Here is a 27,322-nt window from a genome sequence, read left to right as displayed (position 1 = left end):
GTAGTTGTGGCACACGGGCTTAGTTGCTCCGTGGCATGTGGGATCTTCCCGGACCAGGGATCGAACCCGTGTCCCTTGCGTTGGCAGGTGGATTCTTAACCAATGCACCACCAGGGAAGTCCCTAAACTACCACTTCTAAGTGTCATAAGAGAAATTAATTATATCTATACCAATATACATAGGCTCAAAGACAAAACTACATTTCATTACCTTGCTTTCTTCCCCTTGCCTCAGTCTTCCAGGACTTGGAGGAACTGAAGGCCGCTTTCTACCCTTTTCTTGCTGGAAAAGGTCCTGCAACCTATAGTTAATGAAAAAAAGGAAAAGAGAAAAGAAGAATATGATTTTCCTTCTAATATCCTGAATAATGTTTACACATATTCTCCTTATAGCTTTGAAACCACAAGAATTAGATTTTCCTATTTCGAATGCAATAGATTTTAAAGCTGTACATAACTAAGACTAAATTTTTGTTTTCTTTCTAATCAGTTAATCACTTGTTACTGATATGACTATAGTAATAAAAGAATAGCAAGTTATAATGAGACAATACAACATAACGTAAAAAATACGGGTGTTAAAGACCAACAGACCTGGGCTCAAAGCCGAGCTCTGACAATTAACAGCTATATAACTTGGGCAAATCCCTTAGTCTCGTACAGCCACAGTTTCCTCTGTAAAATGCAATCAGTATATATACATTGTAGGACTCAAAATCAAATAAAAGAGTGCATGTCCATCTACTGCCTTACTTAGTGCCTAGCGTGGTCCAAGTGCTCAATAAATGCTATAATAATCTAACTGAACTTTTCAATAAGCATTAAAGGGAAATATTTCCCCAAATAAATATTTAAATAAAGGTACAAGATACACAAAATAATAGAGTTGAAAGTAATGGCCTAAAACCCAATAATCACTCCATGACATACTAATACAGATAAATTAGGTTCATTAAGCACACACACTGTATTTGCAACAGCAACGAAGGCTATTCTCATCTTTGTTTTTTTTAACTTCACAACCTACACTTTAAAGGATGAAAGAGGTGAAGGGTGGTAGTGGCAATAAAAATAAAGCTCCTACAACTTGAGAGTAAAAGGAAACATCCAAATTAATAAGGACATTTACATCAAAAACATGATAGCAGAGCAAATTTTGCAATAATGTAAAAGAAACACCGGACTGCAAAGTCACACCTGTTATTCCAAGCCTGCAGCACTTCGCAGAGGCTTTGTTTCTTGGCGATGAGTGACTCAAAGACCGACTGCAGTTGCTGAGGGGTCTCCACAGAGGAAGACAGGAGCCGTGCTTGCATCTTCTCAGTCCAGCTCTTGAACTCGCTTTCTTCCATCTACGAGGAACAGAAACCACTCCAGCAATCTGAGACACACCCCAAAAGGAACCTCTAACAAGTTCACAGCTAACATTTGGGTTTCTGTCAGAAAAATGAATTACCTCTTTTTGTGCAAAGATATCTTCCATTTTCTCCTCTCTTGTTTTGCTAAATGTATCAGTTTTCAAAGATGCGAGTCTTTCATCCACAGCAAGATATACCTGTGAAACTCTAACAATATAAACATAAACAATATTAAACACTTTAGAAAAGTCAGAATCAAATTGTCTAATCTCACACAAGTAGAAAAAAGATGTACACACAAAACTTTAACTAGGTCTTATCTAATTAAGAATCACATACAATTTTGCAGAACAAAAAAGGACGTATATCAAAATTTTAATAGTTGTTATGCCTGAGAGCGTTTGACTTCTTTGTTAGTACTTTTATGAACCGTCTACACTTTTCCTTTTTTACATCAGGCATATATAACATACAATTAGAAAAACAGGTTATTTCTGTTTTCGAAGAAAGCTAAAGGAACAAACATGATATTTAAAATAGTTTAGATTTCAGGCAGTACTAAACAAAAACAGATGACCAAAGAAAATAAAACTTACTTTTGAAAGAAGTCCTTCAGATCCTGAAGAAGGGCCACTTTTAGTGGGACCTGACGTTTAATGAATATTTTGGGAAGTGGAACACACACTTCAAGAAGCCGAATGGGAGAATAACTGAGAGGAAAAAATACAAGTAATAGTAGAAAAGTGAAAAATATTTTAATATTTTGAGTAGAGATGCCAACTAAGTCCTATGAGGTGCAAGAGATCATAAAGTTTCTATGAAATGGCATTTTTAAAACAATCAAAAATACTGAAGGCAACTTTCAGCCATTACAAATACCCTCCCCAGTTTTAAAAAGATTTTGTTTTATTTTTCCCCTGCATTGTGATGTCATCTTTTATCCCCCGAGGCCATCCTCACGTGCTTTAAAAACAAATGACTGGGATATAAACCTCCATGAATGAGCAGAGGGACTCCTTCCTACAATTAGCTTAGACACACAGGTATTCACTACCTTCTCAGTTCCCAAGGATTCTTTGTGAGTTTCCTTTCCACCTGAAGTTCACGATGTCTAGTAAATGCTATATCTCACCTAGGCCCTAGGTTCATGGTTAACAGCTCTTGCTTAAAAAAGGAAATAGGGTTCAATTACAAGTATTTCCTATTTGTGTACCTATTTGTGCCTATTATGTGTCAGATGTTGTTTTCGGTGCTGAGATACAGCATGGAGTAAGGGCCAAAATTCTTGCTCTCGTGATTCAGGAATAATAAGGCTTGGGCGATAAACAAAAACAAATACTTAAAACATATCTTACGCCAGATAGTAGGTGCTACAGGGCGAAATAAAGCAGGAAAGGGAAGCAAGGAGTGCCAGGAGTGAGAGGGAGTCAGGGCAGGTGAAATCAGAACAAAGACCTGCAGGAAATAAGGAAAAGTAGGCAGATATCTGGGAGCAGGCAGCTCAGAGACGGAAGAGCAAGTGCAGGGCTCCCAGGTAGGAGCCTACCTGACATAGCTGAGGTCCAGCCAGGAGGCCAGTGAGGCTAAAGTATGGTGAGCGAGGGGGGCTGTAGTACGGGGTGAGAAGCCAGAGCATGTAGGGGCTCACAGGCTCATAAATGGACTCTGGCCTTCACTCAGGGTGAAACAGACACCCACTGGAGGCTCTAGAGCACATGAGTGGCCTGAGTTGATTTTCATATAACAGGACCACCCTGACTGCTGTGTTGAGAACAGGCTGCAGCGGGTAAGGCCAAAAGGAAACTGATTGAGGTTAGTGCAATAATCTAGTAAAAGACAACAGAGGTTCAGTCCAGAGTGGTAGTGGTGGAGGTGGTGACACATGTTCTGGGTATATTCTGAAGGCACAGCCCAAAGGCTTTCTCAAATCATTTAAGAACAAGTATAAACACCCATTCTTTGAACTAGTGATTTTAGCTCTATCCGGAATATCCGATTACCCTTATGGCTAAGTAATGTCTTAGCAAAAATTCTGATAAGCTCTCAGATGCAAAAACAATGGTTAAGAGTAACAACTGCAGTAGCAAGAATCATGGATCATGACTTGCTAGCTCTATCTGTCAGCTATAAGCTAAGTTAGGGTGATAATAATACATATTTCTTAAAGGATTAAATAAAATAATAACACTGAAAGCTCTTCACAGAGTATGGCCCTCTGCCTTTGCAAGAGTGGGAATGGGGAACAACACACACCAAAAATTAATTCAATCTAGTAATACTGGAAATGTTATAAAGCCTTCCAGGGAGTATGTGATTGTGACAAGGTCGCTCAGACTTCTTACCTGAAAGATGCCACCATCTGGTTATAGGAGAAATACTGGTGATAATCATGGTGGATGGAGTGACCACACGGCTCAGCATTGGCTCTACGGGTGTACTGGTGCCCATAAAACCTAAGTTCAAGGTATTTTGCAAATGACATGGACCAGGACTCATTGGAAAGAGCAACAACTGGTGTTACCTGAAATTCAGCATAAATTGTTATCTAATCACATATTGAGAATCTCTTTTTTAAAAAACAATGTATTTTCTTCTCTAGTACAAATCTAGTATATTCTGACTACAGAAAACTAGAAGAAGAAAAAAATGCTTCAAGGTGGGTGGAGTTAGGGATGGCTGGGGAAAACTCTCTTGCCAGTAATCCCACTACCACCATCAATATGCTAGTATGTTTGCTTTCTTTCTATACATGAATACATATATGCTTAGCTGGGATGTTTATAAATAAAAACTGTTCCCTATAATTAGCTTCATAACCTTTTTTTATTAGCAATATATCATATTTTCCCACATAGAATATTCTTATACAATTTGATTTTTAATGGCTGCAGAGTATCCCATAATATGGAATTACTTAACCAATCCCTATTGATGTGCATTTAAGACATTACAAGTTTTTCACTATTTTGATGAACTTCCCTATTGTGTGTGTATGTATGTATGTATATATATACATATATATGTATATATATATACACTTATAAATATGCATAATTATTATTTCCTTGGAATAAATTAACGAAAATGGAAATCGGTAGGTCAAAGGGCATGGACATTTATATGGTCTTTGATACTTTCTGCCACATTGTGTAAACCAGTACACCTGTTTTGGGAGACAATCTCCAACAGTATCTGAGAATATCAATTTCCCTACTTTCTTACCAATCTCAGGAATTATAAATCTTTGAAATGTACCTTCTTTAAAAACTATCTAAATAAAAACACATTCCATTTATTTTATTTATTTATACTTCTTTGATTATTACTAATGAGTAAAATGTATTTGCACATGTCTACTGGCCATTTGTATTAAATTGCTTTGTCACACCCCTTGCCCATTTTTCTATTATCATGGCTTACAGAAATTTAATAGTAAGTATACTAATATTTGGTCATATATAACTTTTTTGGACACCTAAAAGTTTTCATTTCTGTGTAACAAAAACTGTTTACCTTTTCCTTTCTAACATAACCCCAAAGGCAGAAGTTTTTGTTTTAAAATAAAGTGCATACACCAAACATGCAAGATATAAGGATCGAATTAAGTTATTCATTTAGTTCACTGGTCAATCTACAGAAGTTCACATCTTCTACAACAAAATATTGCCAGCTATCTAACAGCAAACTAAAGGCCTAGAAGAACAAGTCTAAAAAGACCAATCATTGCAAGAAATGATCTCATGGCTCTTTGTTCCTACCGAAGAAGGCACTACCTTTGACTTTGCCCTCCTCAACCTCTGATACTGAAATGGGTTGCACTATTATTTTATCTATAATTCCCATATGTGCCTCCAAACATACACTCCAAAATAAGCCAATTAAGATAACAATGAAGTTAAATTTGGCATATGCTCACTGTTAACAATTTGAGTAAAAAGTATATATTAAAAACATAATATTGGCACCAAATATTCTCTGCAGAGTTAGAAAAACACACAGAAGAAGTAAAACACATGGTTCTTTCCTCAAGAATGTATATGAAAACCAGCAGAGATCAATTAAACATGGTCTCACATCTGTATGTCTTAAGATAGAAATGTTGACATAGACTTAAACTTACACAAGCATTCTAGCATACTGTAATCACTGTAAGTCTGTCTCCCCCGCTAGAGGACAGGAGCCTGACCTTGTTCTTCCTTCTTTCCTAGGGCCTAGCACAGTACCTGGCACCTAGGTGGTGCTCAATAAGCATTTACTGAATGAATAAACAAACATAATGGAGAACTGTCAAGATCTATTTTACTGGGCATGGTACCCTATGTTTTATATAATGACTGATAAATCCTAAAATGGAATCTTTAGGAAACAAACATTAAAGGGAACATACAGCACTAGAAGGTAAAATAAATAAGAGCCCAAAGACAAATACTAAATCCAAAAAAACAGAGGCCACCCTCCCCCCCAAAAAAGAACTATATAAATACAGAAATAAAAGATACTATGTGATATATTATAGCAACAGGGTACACTTACCTGTTTGCAGATTCTGCACCAGGAATAGGTGAGAACTGTATGCTGATATCCAGGTACTGGAGAATCCAACTCCTTCAGGATTATCTGCACACAGCCTTGGCCATGGACAAAGCGTCGAATGTGATGCACCATGGGGGTATCACAGAACATGCTAGGACACTGATAGGAAGGCCTTTGACAAAAAGAAAGTCCTCACATTAACCACGAAACCGAGGACCAGTGTATAGTGAATCCTGGCTAATCAGGACCACTGTAGAGAAAGTGCAGCATCCTGTCAAGAGTAAGGACGACTGGTGGATGATCTGCTCGGGGTACCACTCACCCTGCTCAGAGCCTGCAGCTGAACATCCTGCCTTCAACCACATCACAGTGATAGGTTCCACTTGTTAAGCACCTTCTATTTGCCAAGTATTTCTAAAACATCATCTCATTTTACCTATTAAAACTCCTGACATTTGTGGAGTTTGTTAATACCTATAAAGGGGGCTGGTAAAGATTAAACTACTTGTTCTTTGTCATATTAAGTGGCAGGTGATAGCTCTAAGACTTAAACTGAGGTCCTTAGCTTCTCTTGCCTCCCAGTTGAATCACTGTAAAAACAGACATCCGAAAAAAAAGTCTGTGGGATTGCAGGGCAATTAGATGGGCAAAGATCTGAGGAATGAACTGGAGAAGACATGCTGGGTTGAAATATGAAAGGATTACTTCTCTGTATAGTAAACCCTGGCATGTGGCATGAACAGGAAGGTCACACAACAGTGCTCCAACTCATGTTTATACTTAGGTTGAAATTCTGGGCATCAAAAAAGCATAAATGGAACATAAGGAGAAAATTGGTTCTTACCGGAAACAGTATCTCTCTAAAAATATTCCTAATGTAAGATCATTTTTTCCATAAAATTCCATTGTTACAATCCTAAAAGAAAAGATTTCTTAGAAACATATCATATGAATTACCACCCAGCAAAAGATATTTCATGAGACTCCAAACTGATACCTGTTAGATCTGCTTATAATACAGTATTAAAACAGGTACTATGCTTTTGTTGTTACAGAACAGGTTTTACCTCATCTGATAAAACAGGTTTGTACTAGCCACACTACAGCATCATATCCATTCCCAGTCCATTAGTATCCTATGAAACTATTTAATCAGGATGCACAAACTGTAATATTAAATGAGTAAAACTGATTTGAGTTAGGAAGAAGTAGAAGTTTCCTTTACAAAGCCGTAAGCCCGGTCAGTATAAAATGGGACTCCTGTCTCTGCTCTCTAGTCCACACCATTACTGAGCACAAAGAGCAGCAGCTCACATTCCTCCAGGAAAGCCAATTCTTAACTTTATACCCAACTTATAAATGCCCACAAATAAGAGAGTTCAGCTATACATACCCTGTCGAAACCCACATCTTATATCAAGCCTTGACCTAAACTCCCAGAGAAAATCCCCATGGGCTCACCCAGCCCCAAGTCAGACTGCTAGAGCTCTACTGATGCTGGAAGAATCCCTGATCTCACTGGTAGAAATAAGTGTTTCTGGTGTCCAAAATTAAAATACGGAACACATTTTGTCATGGAAAGTACTCCAAAAACAAGCAGTTATGTTCTTTAGTACTTTTAAAACTAAACTATGTAATAACTAGGCTTTTGTGACTATCACTGGAAATAAATTATAACATTATAAAATGTGTTTCTATCAATCTACTTCGAATTAAGTTTTAGAATAAAACTTAAGACAAAAGACTGACCGCTTTTATGAAAGCGATGCCTAAAGAAAACCTGCCTGATCTGTACATGTTATCAAAATGCTTAAATCTAGCTTTTATGTATCAACTTTCTCACTTTTATAACTACAAATTTCTCTTCCATCCCTCACATCCGTTTTCACTCTCACTAAAGGTACTTTCATTTACTTCTACCCATGAACAAATACAAATTTCATACGTAATTCACAAGTTCAAAAGTTCCATCAATTCACATATGACCAGCAGCACGCCATGCACCTAAAAACAGAGCCTAATGGCTGAATTGTTTTCAGACTTGCTGGAATTCTATCCTCAAGTACAATAGTGGGAGGGTGCGGGGAAGGAATCCTACCACGGACTGACACAGGCACTGGGAGCGTTGCTGGACTGGGCAGAAGAGCTGCTGAAGAGCACGCACAGTCTCTGGTGGTTGGCAGGGTTCAGACAGTCCACCTGGAAGAGAAGGAACATCCAGATGAGCACCGCAAGTCATAACGCACTCCAACCCCAGGCCTGGCTCCAACATCCAACACACTCCACTCGATCTGTAAAGCCTCCGTCATCACTACAGGGGTTTCAGTGAAGATTCAAAACTACAAGACACTAAATATAAGGAAGAAGAGCAGTTAGTTTTTGAGGTAAAACAATCCAAAAAGTTTAAGTGAAACGTAAAAATACCAATAGATGTCTAAATAGCTTGTTTTCTTAAATACTCTTATTTTTACAAAACTACATTAAATTATCTTGGAAGTAAATAGTTAATTAAATATGAAATAGTCTGAATTGATAGCTGGATATAACATCAACCTGTGATACACAGAAATCTAAATCCTGAGGTATTTATTTATTTGTACTTTATACCTGTTTTTGATCATAACAAAGGTAACACCTGTCTCTGCTGAAATTCAAACAGTACAGAGGTATATGAAGAAGTTCATGAAGTACTTAAAGCCTCTCCTCCTTTGATGCTGCCCTACCTCCCAAATTGACAAATTTGACTGTATGTTTAAAAACCATGTACTTTCGCTAGCTCATACACATAAACACACAAAAACACTCACTTAAGTATACACAGGTGATTTTGGTTTTTTACAAAAATGGTTTGATGCTACATATATTAAAACACAATTTGCTTTTTCTTTTTTTTTTTTTTTGTGGTGCGCGGGCCTCTCACTGTTGTGGCCTCTCCTGTAAGGAGCACAGGCTCCGGACGCGCAGGCCCAGTGGCCATGGCATGCGGGATCCTCCCGGACCGGTGCACGAACCCGTGTCCCCTGCATCGGCAGGCGGACTCCCAACCACTGCGCCACCAGGAAAGCCCCAATTTGCTTTTTAACACTAGAAAATATATCATGGGTTCTCTCTGGGTCATTAAACGAAATCCAACTCATCCTTTTAACAGCAAACAATTAGAAATAATGCTTCAGTAAACACCCTTGTACATATATTATAATAAAATGTAAGCATCCTTATACCAAACGCTTACTTATCTGCAGAAATAAGTTATAAAAGATGGGAATCCTAAATCAAAAATATATATGTACTCATGTAAATTTAAAAGACCACCCTATCACTTTTAATAAGTTTACATAAATGTATATAAACATAAATTTATTTAGTTTATTATAAGTATTTTTCCATACCTCATTAGCCATGTCTCTTATCACATTCTTTTTTGCCAATTTCATGTATTAAAAACGGTGTACCATTATTAATCATTCCCAGACTTGTGAAAGCAAACATCTTTTTGTTTTATTAAAAAACTGTATTTCCTCATCTAGAGATAAATTTGTTCATTAGTTTTATTACCACCATTATCAATAATGTATCCATGAATAAAGCTTCCTTATTTTTTTAAAACACATCCGTTTCCTACAATAAACTTCCAACCCTTACTGTCCTGCTCACTGCCATTAAAAGGATCAAGGACACATCACACTAAACCCGAGACATCATGCCAGAAATTTTAAGCAGCTCCACGCCGCCGCCCTACCTCAGAGCTCCTCCTGAGTTTACTGTGAACTTAGCCTGAAACCCTCAAAATCCAGTTTCATTACATTACACTCCTATTTCATACATTTTAAAGCAACACATAAGCTGAAAGACCTAGACAAAAAAAGCATAGAGGAAATATTTAATAAATCTGCATGCAATTTGTCATATTTGATTATTTTTACCCTGCCATAGCAGAGATTTTCAACACATTTTTTTTAAAGACATGTATGTTACGTAGATTTATTTATTTATTTGGCCGCACCTCAAGGCATGTGAGATCTTAAGTTACCCGACCAGGGATAGAACCTGCGCCCCCTGCAGTGGGAGCGCGAAGTCTTAACCACTGGACGGCCAGGAAAGTCCCCAACACATTTTAAATTTACACAAGCACACAAAGTGGACTTGCTCACCTTTGTTGACCACACTGCATCACTTGTAATCAACCCTTTCTCTTCGTCACCTTCACTTTTGCTTCCGGATTTGCCACTTGAAGTACCTGATGCATCCTTAGAATAAGCGAAAGGGTCTGAATTTTTTTGCTGAATTCTTCCTCCTCTGGCCCGATAATCGGCCAGCATTCTCCCCAGGCTCTGGCTATCACCCAGGTGCTCGGCAATTCTGGTGCTCACTAGCTCGTGTGAGGGCAGGACTTGAATAGACTTGGCCTGAACACTTCCATTCATGCCCTGAAGGCCAGAGAGATCCCTGAGCATCTGTTTCTTCCGCCTGCTCTCCATTTCTTTGAACTCTTTATTGAGGAGAGGAGACCAGTAAACCTGCTCCGCAAAATAATCTCGGGTAGAGCATCTCATCCCCTTTTCAGTTAAAAGGAAGGGCTCCCTGAATGTGATTACTGGGGAGATACAGAGGATCACATCTTTCAATTCCTGTTTAAAGGTCAAAGAATAAGTCTTTCGTTTATCTTCAGAGGAGGTAACTTCCTCAGTAATATACAGGCCAGTGTCATCCTGTAGAGGGTCTCTAAAGGCTCTCATCTGGCTTTTGGGATCCTGTAGCTCCTCTGCTTGCTGCAAAGCCTCTGGCTGCTCACTGCCTATGGCATCCTGTTGGTCATCTATATGGAGCGGCAGCAATGATTCCGGTACCGATGGAAAGAGAGCACAGGGGGCACCTGCTGGGCAAGCTGCTGTGACATGCTCTTGATGCTTCGAAGAGGCAACATCCTGTGGCACACTTTTAGTTTCCTGATCACCCTTCTCAAACAGAATCCTTGATTCTAGCAAACTGCTATCATCAGAGGGCAAAAAGTCCGGAGGGAAGTCAGGCTCCCGGGGGAGGGGACTTCCGCTGAACGGCTCTTGTGCAGCCCCTTCATCCTCCTGTCCCTCAATCAGAGAATGGAAGGAGGGGTTTGGTGTTAATGTAGGAGGCATAGCAAATTCATCCATGAGGAAGGAGATTTCTAGTTGAGAATGATAAGCTACACAGATCATAAATATTAGGATCTCCTTAACTCGAGCCAGCTCGTAATCAGAGCCTCCTCTAAGCTTGATTGTACAGCCCAAGTGCTGTGGACAGCCTTCAAAAAACATCAGTGTTTTGGTTTGTTCTACAAATAAACAAACACAAGGTTAAGAAGGCTTAGGTGGCAATCCAGAAGTCCAGACAGAATTCACCATCTTAACATCTACCAGAGAAAAACCCTTAAGTAAAACAACAGTTGCCTGTCCTCATTTAACCACTGCTAATAGCTATTTCCTACTAAGTCACCCTTGTAGTACTGATGAATTTACTCATGTCCTCAGGTCCCCAATTCCAGGTAAATCTATACTAGAGATCACTCACCATTAGGCAACTGAAACATCTGCATGTAAAATTTGTGACAGGTGCCCAGGTGAGGTTTTGTAAGCAGCTGGTCCATCGACATCACCAAATCACCTTGGGTCATCCGACTGATTCGTTCTAAAACTTGCTAGAACACAGAACAACATTATATTACAAAATTTGACAGAGAAGAATAAAATTCTTAGAAAATTTAATATGAAAAAATAATAGGAACATATGAAAATGCCCTCGCAATGAATTTCCTTGATTTTAATAATTAAATGACTTTTACTGACTCTAGATTAGTCTACACTTAGAAATCAATATAAGCCTACTAAAATAAACCATACTCATATTAATGACATTATCAAAACACATTTAAGCATCATGCACTGGCAAAAGGTACTGATTCAGGAGCGGAGGGTGGGAAGCTTCCAGGAGGGTGGGAAACCTCCAGAACTGACCTCTATTCTGAAGAGGGTAACTTTTCAAGGGAGAGAACATTTTCTACTACAAAATGAAGTCTCCACAAATACTACTTATTAACTAATGTCTATTACACCTTTGGTCTTGTAGAACCTATGATGAGCATTATATAACTCGTATGAGTGCCATATGAATCGTACTTTCTTCCAGCCTGAGTTCCTCCAGTCTTATAAATAATGAAATCACTGCCATGCCTGTCCTACTTTCAATATATATGGCACAGCAAAGAAATAAATAATTAAAGATCCCTGCATATCTACCACACATGCATATAAATTTACAAGCCGTGATTATTTTTAAATGATATAAAAATAGAAAAATAAGAACACTCACTGATTTTACATTAATGACCAAAGTAATGCCATGTTCCAGTAACATATCCTGGGCAATTCGAGATACCGTTTTCTCAACTAAAACCAATGTGGGCCGAACATCAACTATTCGCTGAACGTAGTTCTTCAAGAATTCCCTTTCCTAAGTAAGATAAATCAAAAATATTATGTGTGGTACAATTCAAGATCTAGACATGTAAAAATATCAGGATAGTTTGACTATTAATATCAAACTCAGCCTAAGTTTTCTTTGCCCACAAACCACTACTAATAAATATTTCCTACTAAGTAAACACTGCAGTACTGATGTGTTAACTCATTTCTCAGGTCGCCAATCTCAGGTGAAACTATGCTAAAGATCACTTACCATTGCTATAAGCAAATTAACTCAAACACAACCAAGAATATTTTTCATCACTCTAATCTGCCGATTATGCTGAAAAGAGTTTCAGGAGAAATTTCATTCTCCAACTCACTACCTTTACTTTGAAGGATTTTGAATTCTTAATAACCTATGACATAAAAGCCAAGAATCCAATTAGCTAGCTCTCAAAGGTTATAAATAAATAAAAACCCTAACCCTAAATGAAGGCAATTTCTAAACACTTTTAATATAGTTATGAATTCCCCCTTTTACATTCTGAAACTAACCAGAATATCTCTTCTTTTGGGTATCTGAATAAATAACTCTCTAACAGATGCTATTTCAGCTACTTCCTAATTTCAATCTCCGAACAGATAATATTCTATCTAGAACAGCTATAGTTAAAAATTAAATCATTTTTAATACAATTTCATGACAAAGGCTTACTTTCAAAGCAAATGAATATTGTAAATAACAACCAGAGTTAAAACAATATAATTCATTAATTGTTTCATAAAATTTCTGGGCTCAGAGAGGTGACAATGGAATGCGGGAGCACGTCTGTCACTTCTGCTCCCTATGCCCAGTGCTTTCTGAGTAAGACCGTATTCATGGTCAGTGCCACCAGCAATGGACGAGCCTATCCCCTGCAATGAACCTGCCCTGTTAGATGGAGTATATTTCTTCTCACCCTTCTCTGTTTTACTGATAGAAATTGTACATTTTCAAATTCTCCCATTATTAACAAAATGGAATTTTTTTCCTTGAAACGTGTTAATTTTTCTCTGCTTAATAAATTGTTACTTAATGACATTTTAAATGATTTTATTTGTGCAGCTCTAATAAAGAATAACTAAAATAGGGCTTCCCTGGTGGTGCAGTGGTTGAGAGTCCGCCTGCCGATGCAGGGGACACGGTTTCGTGCCCCTGTCCGGGAAGATCCCACATGCCACGGAGCGGCTGAGCCCGTAAGCCACGGCCGCTGAGCCTGCGCGTCCAGAGCCTGTGCTCCGCAACAGGAGAAGCCACAACAGTGAGAGGCCCAAGTACCGCAAAAAAAAAAAAAAAAAAAAAAAAGAATAACTAAAATAAGTTGATTTTTTTTTAAGTTTCTGGCCTCTGATATAGGGATAGCAAATACATTTCCTCTCAGTTCCAGCTCCAGTCAACTATTATGATTATACATGAAGCACCATGCTAAAAAGGGGTCCTGAGAGAGGCTCAGCAAGGAAAGAGTATCAGAAGGTAGGCCAGGAACACAATGGAGCAGTGGCAGACCAACAGATCTTGAGGGCTGACCTTGCGAAGACAGTATGGCACCACAGGCTAATGATCTCTTTGCCCACTGTTTCTCATCCTCCTTTTTTATTTACCTTTCAGCTTGTTCTTTGATTGGTTATTCCACAATGAGTGGACCAAAAAAAAAAGGATTAAAAAAAAAAAGTCATATCAATTGATACTTTCTATCAATTCAAACTAAAAACTTTAATAGGTCACTTAAAGATATAATAAACTATGTTTTATAGCACTGATGAACCAGATGCTTTACATTATATGAATTAAATTTAATGTTTACTAATATACATTGCCCAGAGCATACTTCTCTAACATAAAGTTTTTAGTCTGTTAACCTGGTTGTAAGGATGGAGTTAAAGTAAAGCAGATAAACTTAAGTATAACTTTTTTGTAACTAAGTATCTATGGATTCTGATTACTAGTTCATCAACTCCAAGACATGAAATTGTACACATTTTAACATCTCTGCAATTAGGATGCATCTTGCAATCCATGTGGTTGTGATCTAAACCTAGAAAAGTCTTTCACTGACACCTTCAGTGAGATCCAGAAAAGTCCCAGCATCACAGTACCTTAGATTCCACGAACGATAATTGTGTTTCCCCTTTTTCCTTATTTTAGTTGTCACTGAAAAGTCATAGTAAATAAGAGCTAGAAGGAATGGTATAAATCTAGCTGAAACCCCTCACTTTTACTGATACATAGCTGAATTCCAAAAAGAAAACAGTCCTAGTTAACAGAGTTCCTTAAGCAATAGAGCAGAGTTTCATGACCCGTGGTGCCTTTCACCACAATTAAGTTTTTTCTGTTGCTGTCTATGAATTCAGAACAAAAGTGATTGCTCTTACCACTCTTGAGAAAATGTACCTATCACCTATGAATTTTCAAGCAATGCTTTTCCTAAATGTTTCTGGAACTGAATGTGTTTCTGCTATAACAGGAATACACATTCCTGAAAACTTCGCATTTTGAACAACTACAAATTAATTAATAGCATTTATGGGAGAAAAGAGGTTGGGGCAGACAACTTAAAACCTATGTAACTTCATATTCATAGCACTAACAAGAATAAAAATTGGTACCTTGACAGAGAACTTGGGACAGCCCAGACAGGCAGCTCAGTGTAGCTGGAGGTGGCCTCAAGGGAAATTTAAAATGTACAAAAGCAAGTGCAACAGTACAATTGGAAATGGAACTCTGAACAGTGAACGCCTAAGAGCCATCCAGGACCAGGGGTTGCATCTCTCTAGGGAGAGAACTCTTCGAAGAGGAGCTCACTTCTAATTTCTTAAAATAGAACTAAAAGGGTTCCTGCCTTTATAGGAGCTGAGCTGAGGCTGATTTTCTTTCCAGCTGAGGGTTATAATCCTACCACAGTTATTCTGGGCCTCCTCACTTAAGCAAAACCAGACAGAAACTGACACAACTTCCATAGGATGTTATTGTCTTTTACCAACTGTGTGTAAGCTACTCAGTGTTCTAGAAACACGTGTTTTAGTAGAACAGACCGTATTAAAAAATCAGGTATTATCATTGTGAACCTGATAAAGTTAGAGAAATCCTTAAAGTAAATCCATGACCCAGATGGGAAGGAAAAACAGGATTTGGATTGTCACATTTTCTTCATATATTCCCAAAAAGTCATGTGTTGCCTTTAACACTTTGAAACTAAAACTAGTGACAGAGGTTTTGGTAAGCTTCTAAAGTGTGATACATAAAAGCACCTTTTATAATAAATTTTTTAAATGAAACAACAGCAATTAAGTTTGTCTGTCAAATTTAAGCAGCTGGAATGCGTTATAAGAGCTGGCAAGCATCATAGTACACAAACATCCCTCCAGATTACTGTTTCAGTAAGTTCTTACCTGAAGCACAATAGGATCGATGCAAGTAAATTTAGTTTCTTCTCTGTAGAGATACTCAATGGAACACTTCAACAGAAGAATTTTGGGGTTTTTAATAGAAGAATTCATCTAAAAAATAAATGAACAGTTTGTTAAAACTCTGAAGTTTGCACCTTATAGTCCTCCTTTAAGCACAACTTTAAATTCACACTGTTCATAATTCCTCTTAAATAGATGATCTCATTACATTCATATTAAAATACTCTCATTTAGTTCTTCTGTGGTATTCTCTTACTTTTTTTCAAAGCAAATTAGTAGTTTAGGGCTATGCAAAATTCTTCAAAAATTGGCTTCTTTTCTACTAATGCTATTTTACCTAATCTTCTATACTCTTAACTATTTTTTTTTTTAATTTCTAATGTTGCAAGAAAAGCTATCCAGCCCTGGGTAGGGCAGAGAGGGGCTTAAAGACAGTCTACTCCACAAACTCCCACAAATCAGCAACTCTGAAGGCAGAATTTAACTTTTCTGAAATTCAAGAAGGGTAGATGAGGGAGAAAAGATTTAAAACACCTGCTGAATATATTTTTAATGGAATAAATTTCCAAACAGTCATAAACTTGCAAGCCAAATTGGGTAATAAGAAGTTAAAACAGAAAACCTCAAAGCATATCCTGAAGCAGTGACTCAAATAATATATCCTAACCATGCAGCTAAAGCCACAAGCAGAACAGCCAGGGTCTTGCAATCGAAGTTTCCGACTGACCAAGCTTATCAGGGCCAAACCGGTAAATGGTCCTGAAAACAGTGACTCATCAGCTGGGAAACTACATTCAGGGCTCTTTTAGCAACTACAAATTAAAGACTACCTCTAAATATGGTCAGTGGAGCAAGACAGTCATTCATGCATATGTGTCTACCACACCCACATAACAGTTTTTAATTCCGGAGATGAGCACAACATACCTACCTCTGAATTCAACAAAGACCATTTAATTTGATTTAAAGTACTACTTTGGGGACTTCCCTGGTGGTCCAGTGGCAAAGAATCCACCTTGCAATACAGGGAACTTGATCCCTGGTCAGGGAACTAAGATCCCATGTGCCGCAAGGCAACTAAGCCCGCGCGCCACAACTACTCAGTTTGCTGCCTCAACTGGAGCCCGAGTGCCGCAAACTACAGAGCCCATATGCTCTGGAGCCCATGCACCACAACTGGAGAAGAGAAAACCTGCATGACACAACAAAGATCCCGTGTGCTGCAACTAAGACCCGACACAGCCAAAAATAAAAAAAAACTTTTTTAAAAAATATAAATAAAATAAAAAATAAATAAATCTTTAAAAAAATAAAGTACTACTTTGATGGGTAAAATGTTTTAATAAGACTCTATGTAGAAATATGAACTCTGGATCATTGCTATAATATCAAATCCAAACATACTTTTATTTCTCTTTGGTCACTAACAACTTTCAGGAGGCTTAATGACTTACAAAAAAAAATTATTAGACTCTGCTTAGAAAAGAGTGAAAACAGGACTGCAGTTTCTCCATCTAGTTGTTCAGGCTTGAGATCTGCCTGAGGTCTCACTGTAACCAAATCAGGTGGGGCCAGGGTGTCTCTATGTTTAATAAGTTCCCTTAGTGATTCTGAAGCACAGCAAGGTTTGAGAACACTGTACAGATCAATGGTTTCTCAAAATGTGAGAACCCATAAACGACACTGGAAACACCCAGAGTGCCTCCATTAAAAGCAGTCCCAGCCAAATGTGAATTGGGGCAGCCACTATGGAAAGCAGTATGGAGGTTCCTTAAAAAACTAAAAACAGAGTTACCACATGACCCGCAATCCCACTCCTGAGGATACTTCCAGAGAAAGCTCTAATTTGAAAAGATACATGCACCCCAATGTTCATAGCAGCACTATTTACAATAGCCAAGACACAGAAGCAAACTAAACGTCTATTGACAGATGAATGGATAAAGAAAATGTGGTACATATATACACAGTGGAGTACTACTCAGCCATAAAAAGGAATGAAATAATGCCATTTGCAACAACGAGGATGGATCTAGAGATTACCATACTAAGTGAAGTCAGACAGAGAAAGACAAATATTACATAATATCACTTATATGTGGAATCTAAAATATGACACAAATGAACTTATATACAAAACAGAAACAGGCTCACAGACATAGAAAACAAACTTATGGTTACCAAAGGGGAAAGTAGTGCAGGGAGGGATAAATTGGGAGTTTGGGAATGGTAGATGCAAGCCACTGTGTATAAAATAAACAAACAACAAGGTCCTACTGTACAGCACAGGGAACTATATTCAATATCCTGTAATAAACTATAATGGAAAAGAATATGAAAAAAATATATATATGTGTATAAAAAACTGAATCACTTTGCTGTACACTGGAAACTAACATAACATTGTAAATTAACTAAACTTCCTTAAAAAAATTTTTTTTAAGTAGTCCCACCCTTCCCGTACTCACCCCCCAATTCCCACCCCGCTAAACCTACTGAATGAGAATTTCCAGGGTTTGGACTTGGGGATCTACATTTTTAACAAGGTCCACAGGTGATCCTGATGCACACTACACTTCGCTAATCAGTAGCCTTCAGAATAAAGTGAGATACAAAGACTCTGCCTGCTTCCTCGAGCCCCATCTCCTGCCATTTACCATCTTGCACCTTAGGATCTCAGAGTTTCCTTAGTCCACCAGGTTATTTCACCCTACTCTCTGTGCTAGTGCTAGAAAGAGCCTCAAGGTTGAAGGTAGAGATAAAAGGGGAGAAGGATAACAGAATTCCAGTGATAATTCTGAGCTCAGCCCTATGAGGAAGAACAAAGTTGTCAAATGCTAGGCCTCTGGAAGGACTCCAGTCTGTTAGAAAATCCTGTCTCCCTGAGATGCGGTGGGATGAAGGGAGAAATGATACCAGTGTCCTGTCAGCCTGCTGGTTGGGAAGCCTTCTTCTGTCTGATGAGTTCCCACTGTACAAGTCCCAGTCATCATCGGCTCTGGGAGACTCTCCCTCAACCCCCAAAATTTCACCCCTATGGGACACACTGCTAGTCACCCCTCAATGTCCAATCTCCTTTTCTTCCATGATTAAGGTACCCCCAGCTTGTTAGCTTGGCACACAGTCATAGTTTGCTGAACTTCACTGTTGAACTGAATCACATTACCTTTTTATGTGCAATATTCTTGGTACAAACAAACCCATTGACAACCACAGAATCAAACTTCTTTCCACCTGGGATCTAATGAAACAATTCAGAAAACAACAAAATTCAATGATACATCCTTAGAATCCAGTCAAATGAACTCTATTATTTATTATTTATTTCCAAATAAGTACAAAAAGTTCCAGGATGCATTTCTTCCTTTCAACCAATAATCAAAGGTCTCTTAGCATGATCATCAACACTCTAACATACTACCTGGTACTTGATGCCAGATGTCAATTAAGACCACTATTAAGTTACATATCATAGGCAAAAAATACAGGCAAAACTCCACTACACTCTAAATAAAGCAATTACCCACTGCTTTTACTCAGAACACTGACAGTAATCTGTAGGAAGAGGACTTCTCATAGATGACACATCAAGAAGAGGAAGCACGAAAGTTTGGGTTCCCAACTCATTGCAAGCCCAACTTACCCCCCACCCCCATTCACCTCTCACTTCCTAACAGTGGCTTCTATGACCCTTAAGTGCACTGCTAACAAATAGAGCAGGCAGAAAAACTTCCCCCTCCTCACCTAGCACCCCTCCTGGTAATGACCCTTTCAGATTACCATTAAGAGACAAATTATTATCAGGCCCATCTCATCAATTCCTAGCATTAGGAAAGCATTAGCAGAGCTCACTTTTTTGATGTGGACAAACTGGCGGACATCCATGTCATCATCCCGGTTCTTGACATCAGGTCGGACTGTCTGAACAACCTGGCAGACTAGTGATACAATGATGTCCCTCCAAGATGGTGACAATGACTCACTATGGAGCAACTGCTGAAGTAGTGCCATCATGTGGTTGTGGTTAGCTGAGCTACAAAAATGTTACAGGAAAGAAGTCTGCATAGTTAATACTGCCAGAGACAACAGTTTTGAAGATACAACACAGTCTACAAAGAAATAAGCACACTAATTATGGCTCACAGATGAGATTTTCTTGGTCAATTTTATTCTTTCTGCATATCTGCACCTTAATGATTTTTCACATAAAGAAAATCTGTGAATATTCTCAACTAAGATGACCCATTTAATTTGATTAAACTTTAACACATAAATGACATTGGGGACAGACAAGGACAATTTAGGACACTTTGTTTTATAAGAAATTTCATCAGAACAGGCTTTATTTCCTAAGTAATGTTAGTATTTTTGACTTTCTAAGGAAGAACTATGCACATGCCTATCAAGTCATGGAAGATTATAAAAATGGAGAATTAAAATTAAAAAGCTCACTGCCTTACAGCAACCTCTCCATGGCTTGTTTCTCTCCATTCTCCTCCCTCAGCAGCTCCAGGTTGTTATGATGCCAACCCAAAGGTGTGAAAGGCAGCTCTTTGGATTTTTCCTCAACTCGACGGTTAAATAAGGATTCTAAGTGTAAAATAAGAAATTATACTTCATTGTCACGTTTTATACCATCTACTCGTAGATTTAGAAATTGCCAACTTAACGTTTTTACATTTTTTAAGTTAGCCAATTCAATTGTTGGTGTAAAAAAAGCAAGGACATGTTTAAATTCGTAAATAAAAAAATGAACTCTGAGTTAGATCATCAATATTCTCAACAGACAAAATCAGAGACAGAAGTGTGAAAAGTAAATTTACATAAGCAACCAGGACTCTCAAGAAAATAATTATAAATACAGCTTCTGAAAAGCAAATGAGATTTTTTTTACACTCTTTTTATTTATTTGGGGACATTAACAAAACGAGGTGGTTTATTTTTCCTATAAAATCACAAACTGAAAACTGCATTCAATAGAAGTCGGAATGCAAGCAGAACACGTGATAGTGTGGGTGCTGAACTTTAAAGAGAAAAGCTCAGCCCTTATATGTCTGAACCAGTACATGACAGTATAGAAAGTCTACTCAGACAATCCTTTTAGTGTTTCTTTTTCAATACAGGAACAAAAGGCTTTCTTTTTAATTGGCAAAACTTTTACAAGTCAGACCTAAAAATTAACTGTAAAGAAACTAAAACACGGTAAATAACAATTTATGTAAAATTTTGTTAATGGATCGAGACCAAAAAAATAATAGATAATACTACATGCTTTGCAAAAAAAGATGCTCACTAAATGTTGAAAAATGTGATTGAATAAATGGAAAGAAAAGAGGTGAGAAATGCTTACAAAAATTGTCAAATCTTTCCCCTCTTAAAGCAAACTAAACAAACAAAAAAACTTTCAACTAAACATTCCAGCAGCTTACACAGTAAAGCCAGTGTCCATGACAAGTGAAGTACAAAAATGGCACATTTCAATTATTTAAACCCCTGGTCTATAAACATCTAGTTGAATCAGATGCTTGGAGGTGGATTTAGAAACACTGCTAAGTTATGACAGCTGCAAGTGGCTGCCTTTGTACCAGTTTGCCCTACCTTCTCTCTTTTATGTGAAACCCTCCCATTATCTGAGGCCTAAGCTGTAGAGTGTTATGGACCAATTAAGTAAGTGTGTCTTCACTCCACAGCAAGCTAAGTAGGGTCACGGTTAGAAAAGGCTTGTACTTTCTCTTGTCTCCAGGGAAATGATCAGCAGAATTAGTTCTTTATCTCTTTATCTCTTCTGTCCACTTGTCTTCCCAACTCCCCAGGGCAAGCAGCATCCTCAATTGGATGAGATCTGCCTGTAGGCTTTTTGATAAGCTTGACAATCACTGATGATACGTATATCAATACTTAATACTATACTCATGATATAGGAAAGCATAAGCTATTCATGCCTTTAAATGAATAAAATTCAAAATCTATTTAAAAGCTTTTAAACAATTACTTTTCAGATCAGAGACCTTCTTTCAAACCAAGTCCAAGTTTACATTTTTGGTTCTCAACACTCTCAAAGTTACTACACATATTAAAACCTGTGTTCCCATGATACTAAAATAATCAAATACATTGTCAGTACCTAGTCTGCACCTATCAATGTGCTAAGCCTCAAGTATATCCCCATGAACAAAGAGACACCATCCCATGTATAGCTTTTGATAAAATTACCTTTGATGAAGGCGTCACTTATTGAGAGCTGTTGTCCTCCGTTGTCAGAAATCAAATACTCTGCATAGCAGGGAGAGAGGAGAGAGAGGAGGAAGGAAAGGAGAAGCTTATGACTATAACATGCCAGCATAATTATACAGAAAACACACCCACACACGAAGTATTACCCATACTAAACCCATCAGTACACAGCCAAGTCACGAAAACTTTGGGCTAAAATGATGCTTTATAACTTGTTCTGCACACTTCATACTAAACTTGGTAGACTTAAATTAATAACTCAACAGAACCTTGAAACAGTAATGACAGATAATCTTTAACATATCATTTTTCCCTTATCAAAACTGAACTTGTTTATGAAAACTGAGATTGTCAGTAATTTTCATGACAAGCCTAAAAAGTTACTTTTTCTCATGTACAACTGTATTATTTAACAAACAATGAGTTCAGATAGAGAAGCCACCTCATAACACAATATAAGGTGGGGTTTTTTAAATTTCAGAATATAAGCTATAAAATAAATTAATACAAAAGTGACAATGGCAGGGAATAAAGATGTAACTCGTAAGGATTTATATTAGCTTTTAGAGTTTTAATTTTCAAAAATTCTAACCAAATACTTCCAAATAGTTGCTGAAAGGTAACTTCTGAACACACTGTGAATGTGTTCTTTTAGAACTTTTAGAATAGTAAATATATTTCTTACAAGTGAAACTGACTCTTTACTTCCCCATGACCTTTTCTCTAGGTCTGTGACCAAGCATAGCTCAAATGAGGTTCTTTCTACCGTGCAAATTTAACCACAATGCATTTTAAGCCCTTTAAGGTAAAGGTGCTCCACAAAATTCTTTGCAGGTAGAGTTTATTTATAAACAAATAGGCTTCAAAAGTCAATGTGTCTATAAGCCAATATGCTCATTCTTCAAACAAGAAAGTGGAGGAAAAAATTTAGAAAGTTGAAGTGTGCCATGTCAAATACAATAAAATCAAGTATTATATGGACCAGTGAAAACAGATGTTATACTTTATTCCTATACCTCCCGCACAGAAATTAATGTTCAGCTAATGTAGAGGCTTTACAAGCTTTACTCTTCATACTAAAGGATATATATATAGATATAGATATAGATATATAAACTTCCAGAAGCGATGGATTTTCCCCATTTTATTATGAAAAAATTTCAAACATACAGAAAATCCTGTATACCCTCCACCTAGACTGAACAATTGTTAATGATTTGCCACAGCTGATTTCTCTCTATATGTGTGCTTTTTTCCAGACCATTTGAAATTATACATATCATGACATTTTACCACTAATACTTCAGCATGCATCTCTTAAAAATAAGGGCATTCTCCTCTATAGCCGTAACATTTACACACTTAAGAAAACTGACAATTTCTTAATATCATTGAGTTAGTCCATATTCAAATTTATCTAACTGTTCCCAAAATGCTTTAATAAATGTTTTTTTCCCCCCTCAAACCTGGACCCATTAAGGTTCATACATTACATTCTCTTTATTCTCTTTTAGTCCAAAGTAAACTTCCTACTTTTTTTTTTTTTCATGATATTGAATTTTGAAAGAACCCAGGCCAAATGTCCTGGTGAACATCCCACATTCTGGATTTGATGGATTGTTTCCTCATGGTGCTGTTTAAATTGCTTATACCCCCTGTTTCCCTATAAATCGGAAATTAGGTCTAGAGGTTTGCGGAAGCCACGATTTTCACCTTCTTCTCTAGGTTCTACTTGCTAACTTTCCAAGAATGGTTCAGAATCCTGCATCCAACACAGAATAAAATATATTTTAATTGCATAACTCTCCAAGACAATAATGAAAAATTAATCAAACCAGAAGATCGCACTGTCTCAGTTTTACAAGTTTCTGAAAATGAGGGGTTTGCTTATGTAACATAAAAAACATGACCGGTTTTTTGTTTGTTTTTGCGGTACGCGGGCCTCTCACTGCTGCGGCCCCTCCCACCGTGGAGCACAGGCTCCGGACGCACAGGCCCAGCGGCCATGGCTCACAGGCCCAGCCACTCCGCGGCATGTGGGATCCTCCTGGACCGGGGCACGAACCCGTGTCCCCTGCATCGGCAGGCGGACTCCCAACCACTGCACCACCAGGGAAGCCCGACCAGTTTTTTTTTAAGTATAGCTATTACAATCAATTTTATAAATTCAAATTTCCTCAGCTTTAAAAGCTAGCAGATGATCCCAAAGAAAAGATTTAATAATACCTTTAACTTTAATGGAAAGATAAAAAGCACCCATTCTCATTTTTATTTAAGAGAAATGAAAACCAGAAGCAGAGGAAGTCTTTCACTTCCCTAACTAGGTCACTCTGACGACCTTTATTTTCTGGCAACCAGTGTTCCTTGTAATTACAGTGAAGAAAAAAATAATTTACTGTATCTCAACTTCACAAGAAAAATTCCTGTTAGTATGCTAAAAACTAACAAGAGAGAACTGTGAAAGCCAGAAATGTTTATTAAGGGATTTATACGGTCCTCAAATACAGGCTCTCAAGGTTGCAAATGACCTAAGAGGTCAATCTAATAATTACCTTCTTTCTGGGGTAGGTGGGTATGTGAGTGTGAGTGTGAGTGTGTGTGTGTGTGTGTGTGTGTATGTGTGTGTGTGTGTGTACACATATACAACATAATAGTACTCAGCCACAAGAAAGAATAAAATCTTGCCATTTCTGAAAACATGGGTGGAACTAGAGGGTATTATGTTAGGTGAAATGAGTCAGAGAAAGACAAATTCTGTATGATTTCACTTATTTGTGCAATCTCAAAAACAAAACAAATGAAGAAACAGAACAGAAAAGAAAGAGAGTTACAGACACAGAGAACAAACAGGGGTTGCCAGAGGGGAGGGGGGTGGAAGGAGAAAAGAAATAGGTAAGGAAGATTAGGGGTACAAACTTTCAGTTGCAAAATAACTAAGTCATGGGTGTAAAATATACAAGGTGGGGCATATAGTCAATAACTATGTAATATCTTTGTACGGTGACATACTGTAACTAGACTTAACTGGTGATCATTTCAAAATGTATAGAAATATGGAATCACTATGATGTGTAACAGTTGGAGGTCAATTATACTTCAAAAACAAACTCAGAAAAAGAGATCAGATTGGCAGTTACTAGAGGAAGGGGGTGGGGAAGGGGAAATTAGACAAAGGCAGTCAAAAGGTAGAAACTTCCAGTACTAGGGACGGATGTACAACACAATAAATACAATTAACACTGCTGTATGTCATATATGAAAGTTGTCAAGAGAGTAAATTCTAAGAGTTCTCATCACAAAGAAAAGAATTTTTCCTATTTCTTTAATTTTCTATCTATATGAGATGATGGATGTTCACTAAACTTATGCTGCACACGTTAAACTTACACAGCGCTTTATGTCAACTATATCTCAGTAAAACTAGAAGGGAAAAAAAACAACAACAAGGCATTCTCTAACTCTTCATTATTTTGGACTTCACGTCCTCTTAACAGAGAGTGTTCTTTCCTGGTTAAGATTATCTTGACAGAGGTTAAAAAAAAAAAAAGGTCAATTAATATTGTATCAACTTCTCCAAATAACTGGCCTAATTTTTCTTTCTTTGCATCACAATTTTAAAAATCTTTCCCAAGATATCCTTGGCATTTCCTCCAATCTTCAGTGCAGTCTGGACTTCCGCTATCCTGCCACTTTTCTAAAAGCACTGGGCCCTCTTTCAGACTGATCCTCATATGAAGGTTTCCTCTCACAATTTTTCTAGAAAAAAATTTTTAAAGGTTGAGATCAGAAAGTTGCCAGAGGAGTCATGATGGGTTTTTTTTCAACTGCAGGTGCTGCCCCTTTAATTTTCCTTATAAATGCAGTTTGAGGTTGTACTGTAAAAACGTCATTATCGGAGCCTTCTATTCCCATTCTTCCCCCAACATTATGAAGTTAGGTTTCCTAAAGCAAGTGCCTGACTGTGCTCAGCAGTCCACCTTTTGCTATTATCAGCTGCGTGATGACAGGTCACTTTCTTCATGATTTTCAAAAGTTCCTTAACTTTACAAGAGATGAAATCACCAGCAAGTCAAAAATGTATTTCACACTCTTCTTTCAGCACAATGAAATTGCCAACAGAAGTGTCCAGAGAACAGATATCCTCCACAGATCATCCCACCTCTGAACCACATGTCATTTATATTACAAAAATCCAATATCCTCCATGTGACCACAGTCTACAGTTAATTCTCCCACAAGTGCCACGTCTGCTTCACTGTCCTTTCATACTCACCCAAATGTCTGCCATCATTTTTCCAATTTCTGCTTTGAGGATTCCCATAAAGATGTGTATCTTACTTGTGCTCAATGCTAGTCAGGTCTCCTCTTTTCTCACACCCTCTCTAAGTTTCTATTCTTAAATAAGATATACCTTTTTATTACTATAACCCTTAAATGCCATTTTACCACATCTTGATGATAGTGGCTAATATCAACAATTATGAGAAATCTGTTGTAGAAATGTGAATTTGTTTCCAATTATTTTAGCATAGAAGTTTATATTCAAAAGTTTCTATCTTCTGATAATATTCTGAGGCTCAAAGTAGGCAGCAGCAAAGAATTAGGCAGGAATTTCAGATCTAAGTAAGGAGGCAATTCAAATTTAGAGGGCTAAATATTAAAAATTCAAAGTACAGGTGAAATCATGGAATAAATTGCTTCATCTGTAGAATAATGTTTTTTCAGTTACTGTAACATAATGAAATGCCACAGTTACTTATTACTTATGTTTTTTTCCTGTTTTTGGCCGCACAGCATGTGGGACCTTAGTTCCCTGACCAGGGATCGAACCCGTGCCACCTGCGGTGAAGTGCAGGGTCCTAACCACTGGACCGCCAAGGAATTCCCAATTATGTATTTTTTATTTATTTACCTTTACTAATGCCACTTTAGAGCTAAAATTTAAATTTCCTTTTAATTATATCCAACAAAGTAAACATCATCATCCATTTTTAAAGAAAGCATTTCATTTCTATGTACTGCTATGTTAGATTTTAGTAATGGTTTACCTTATTTTTCCTTTTATACCGAATGTCTTTGAATTATTATTTTTCAGTAGACTAAAGCCTCAAATAAGACAGCTAAAAGAATGAATTTGTTTTGTATTAAAGAAGAAACCTTTTTTATAAATATAGCATATGCACAATAAGCATTTTAAATTAGAGTAGAAAGATGTTTTGGAACGTGTGAATGTTTCTCACCAATCTAGTTCAAGCATCTGGAAAGGTTTAGTGGAATACTATGCTACTGGGTAATAGCATAAGCAAATAA

The 27,322-nt window shown here is 37.5% G+C and overlaps 1 protein-coding gene across 11 annotated transcripts in view; it reads right to left on the bottom strand.

The window, feature by feature from the left end:
- The window catches only part of PIKFYVE (phosphoinositide kinase, FYVE-type zinc finger containing), a gene marked incomplete at its 3' end in the record, with an annotated part of 81,678 nt that overhangs the window by 20,593 nt on the left and 33,763 nt on the right, over positions 1-27,322 (bottom strand). For 10 of the 11 annotated variants that reach the window (XM_079925293.1, XM_079925294.1, XM_079925296.1 and 7 more), the window contains 16 exons: positions 21,992-22,051; positions 20,239-20,368; positions 19,631-19,811; positions 18,945-19,019; positions 15,761-15,868; positions 12,237-12,377; positions 11,439-11,565; positions 10,043-11,202; positions 7,990-8,090; positions 6,736-6,807; positions 5,892-6,063; positions 3,701-3,879; positions 1,955-2,068; positions 1,457-1,565; positions 1,198-1,352; positions 212-302 (listed from right to left, as the gene is read on the bottom strand). In XM_079925293.1, the coding sequence (XP_079781419.1) occupies positions 212-302; positions 1,198-1,352; positions 1,457-1,565; positions 1,955-2,068; positions 3,701-3,879; positions 5,892-6,063; positions 6,736-6,807; positions 7,990-8,090; positions 10,043-11,202; positions 11,439-11,565; positions 12,237-12,377; positions 15,761-15,868; positions 18,945-19,019; positions 19,631-19,811; positions 20,239-20,368; positions 21,992-22,051 (2,975 nt within the window). The remainder of the gene's footprint in view (positions 1-211; positions 303-1,197; positions 1,353-1,456; positions 1,566-1,954; positions 2,069-3,700; positions 3,880-5,891; positions 6,064-6,735; positions 6,808-7,989; positions 8,091-10,042; positions 11,203-11,438; positions 11,566-12,236; positions 12,378-15,760; positions 15,869-18,944; positions 19,020-19,630; positions 19,812-20,238; positions 20,369-21,991; positions 22,052-27,322) is intronic. The other variant, XM_079925298.1, reaches the window with a different exon arrangement.

This window comes from Stenella coeruleoalba (assembly GCF_951394435.1).
Source record: "Stenella coeruleoalba genome assembly, chromosome: 6".
Lineage (NCBI taxonomy): Eukaryota > Metazoa > Chordata > Mammalia > Artiodactyla > Delphinidae > Stenella > Stenella coeruleoalba.
This window is presented reverse-complemented; position numbering and strand designations above follow the sequence as displayed.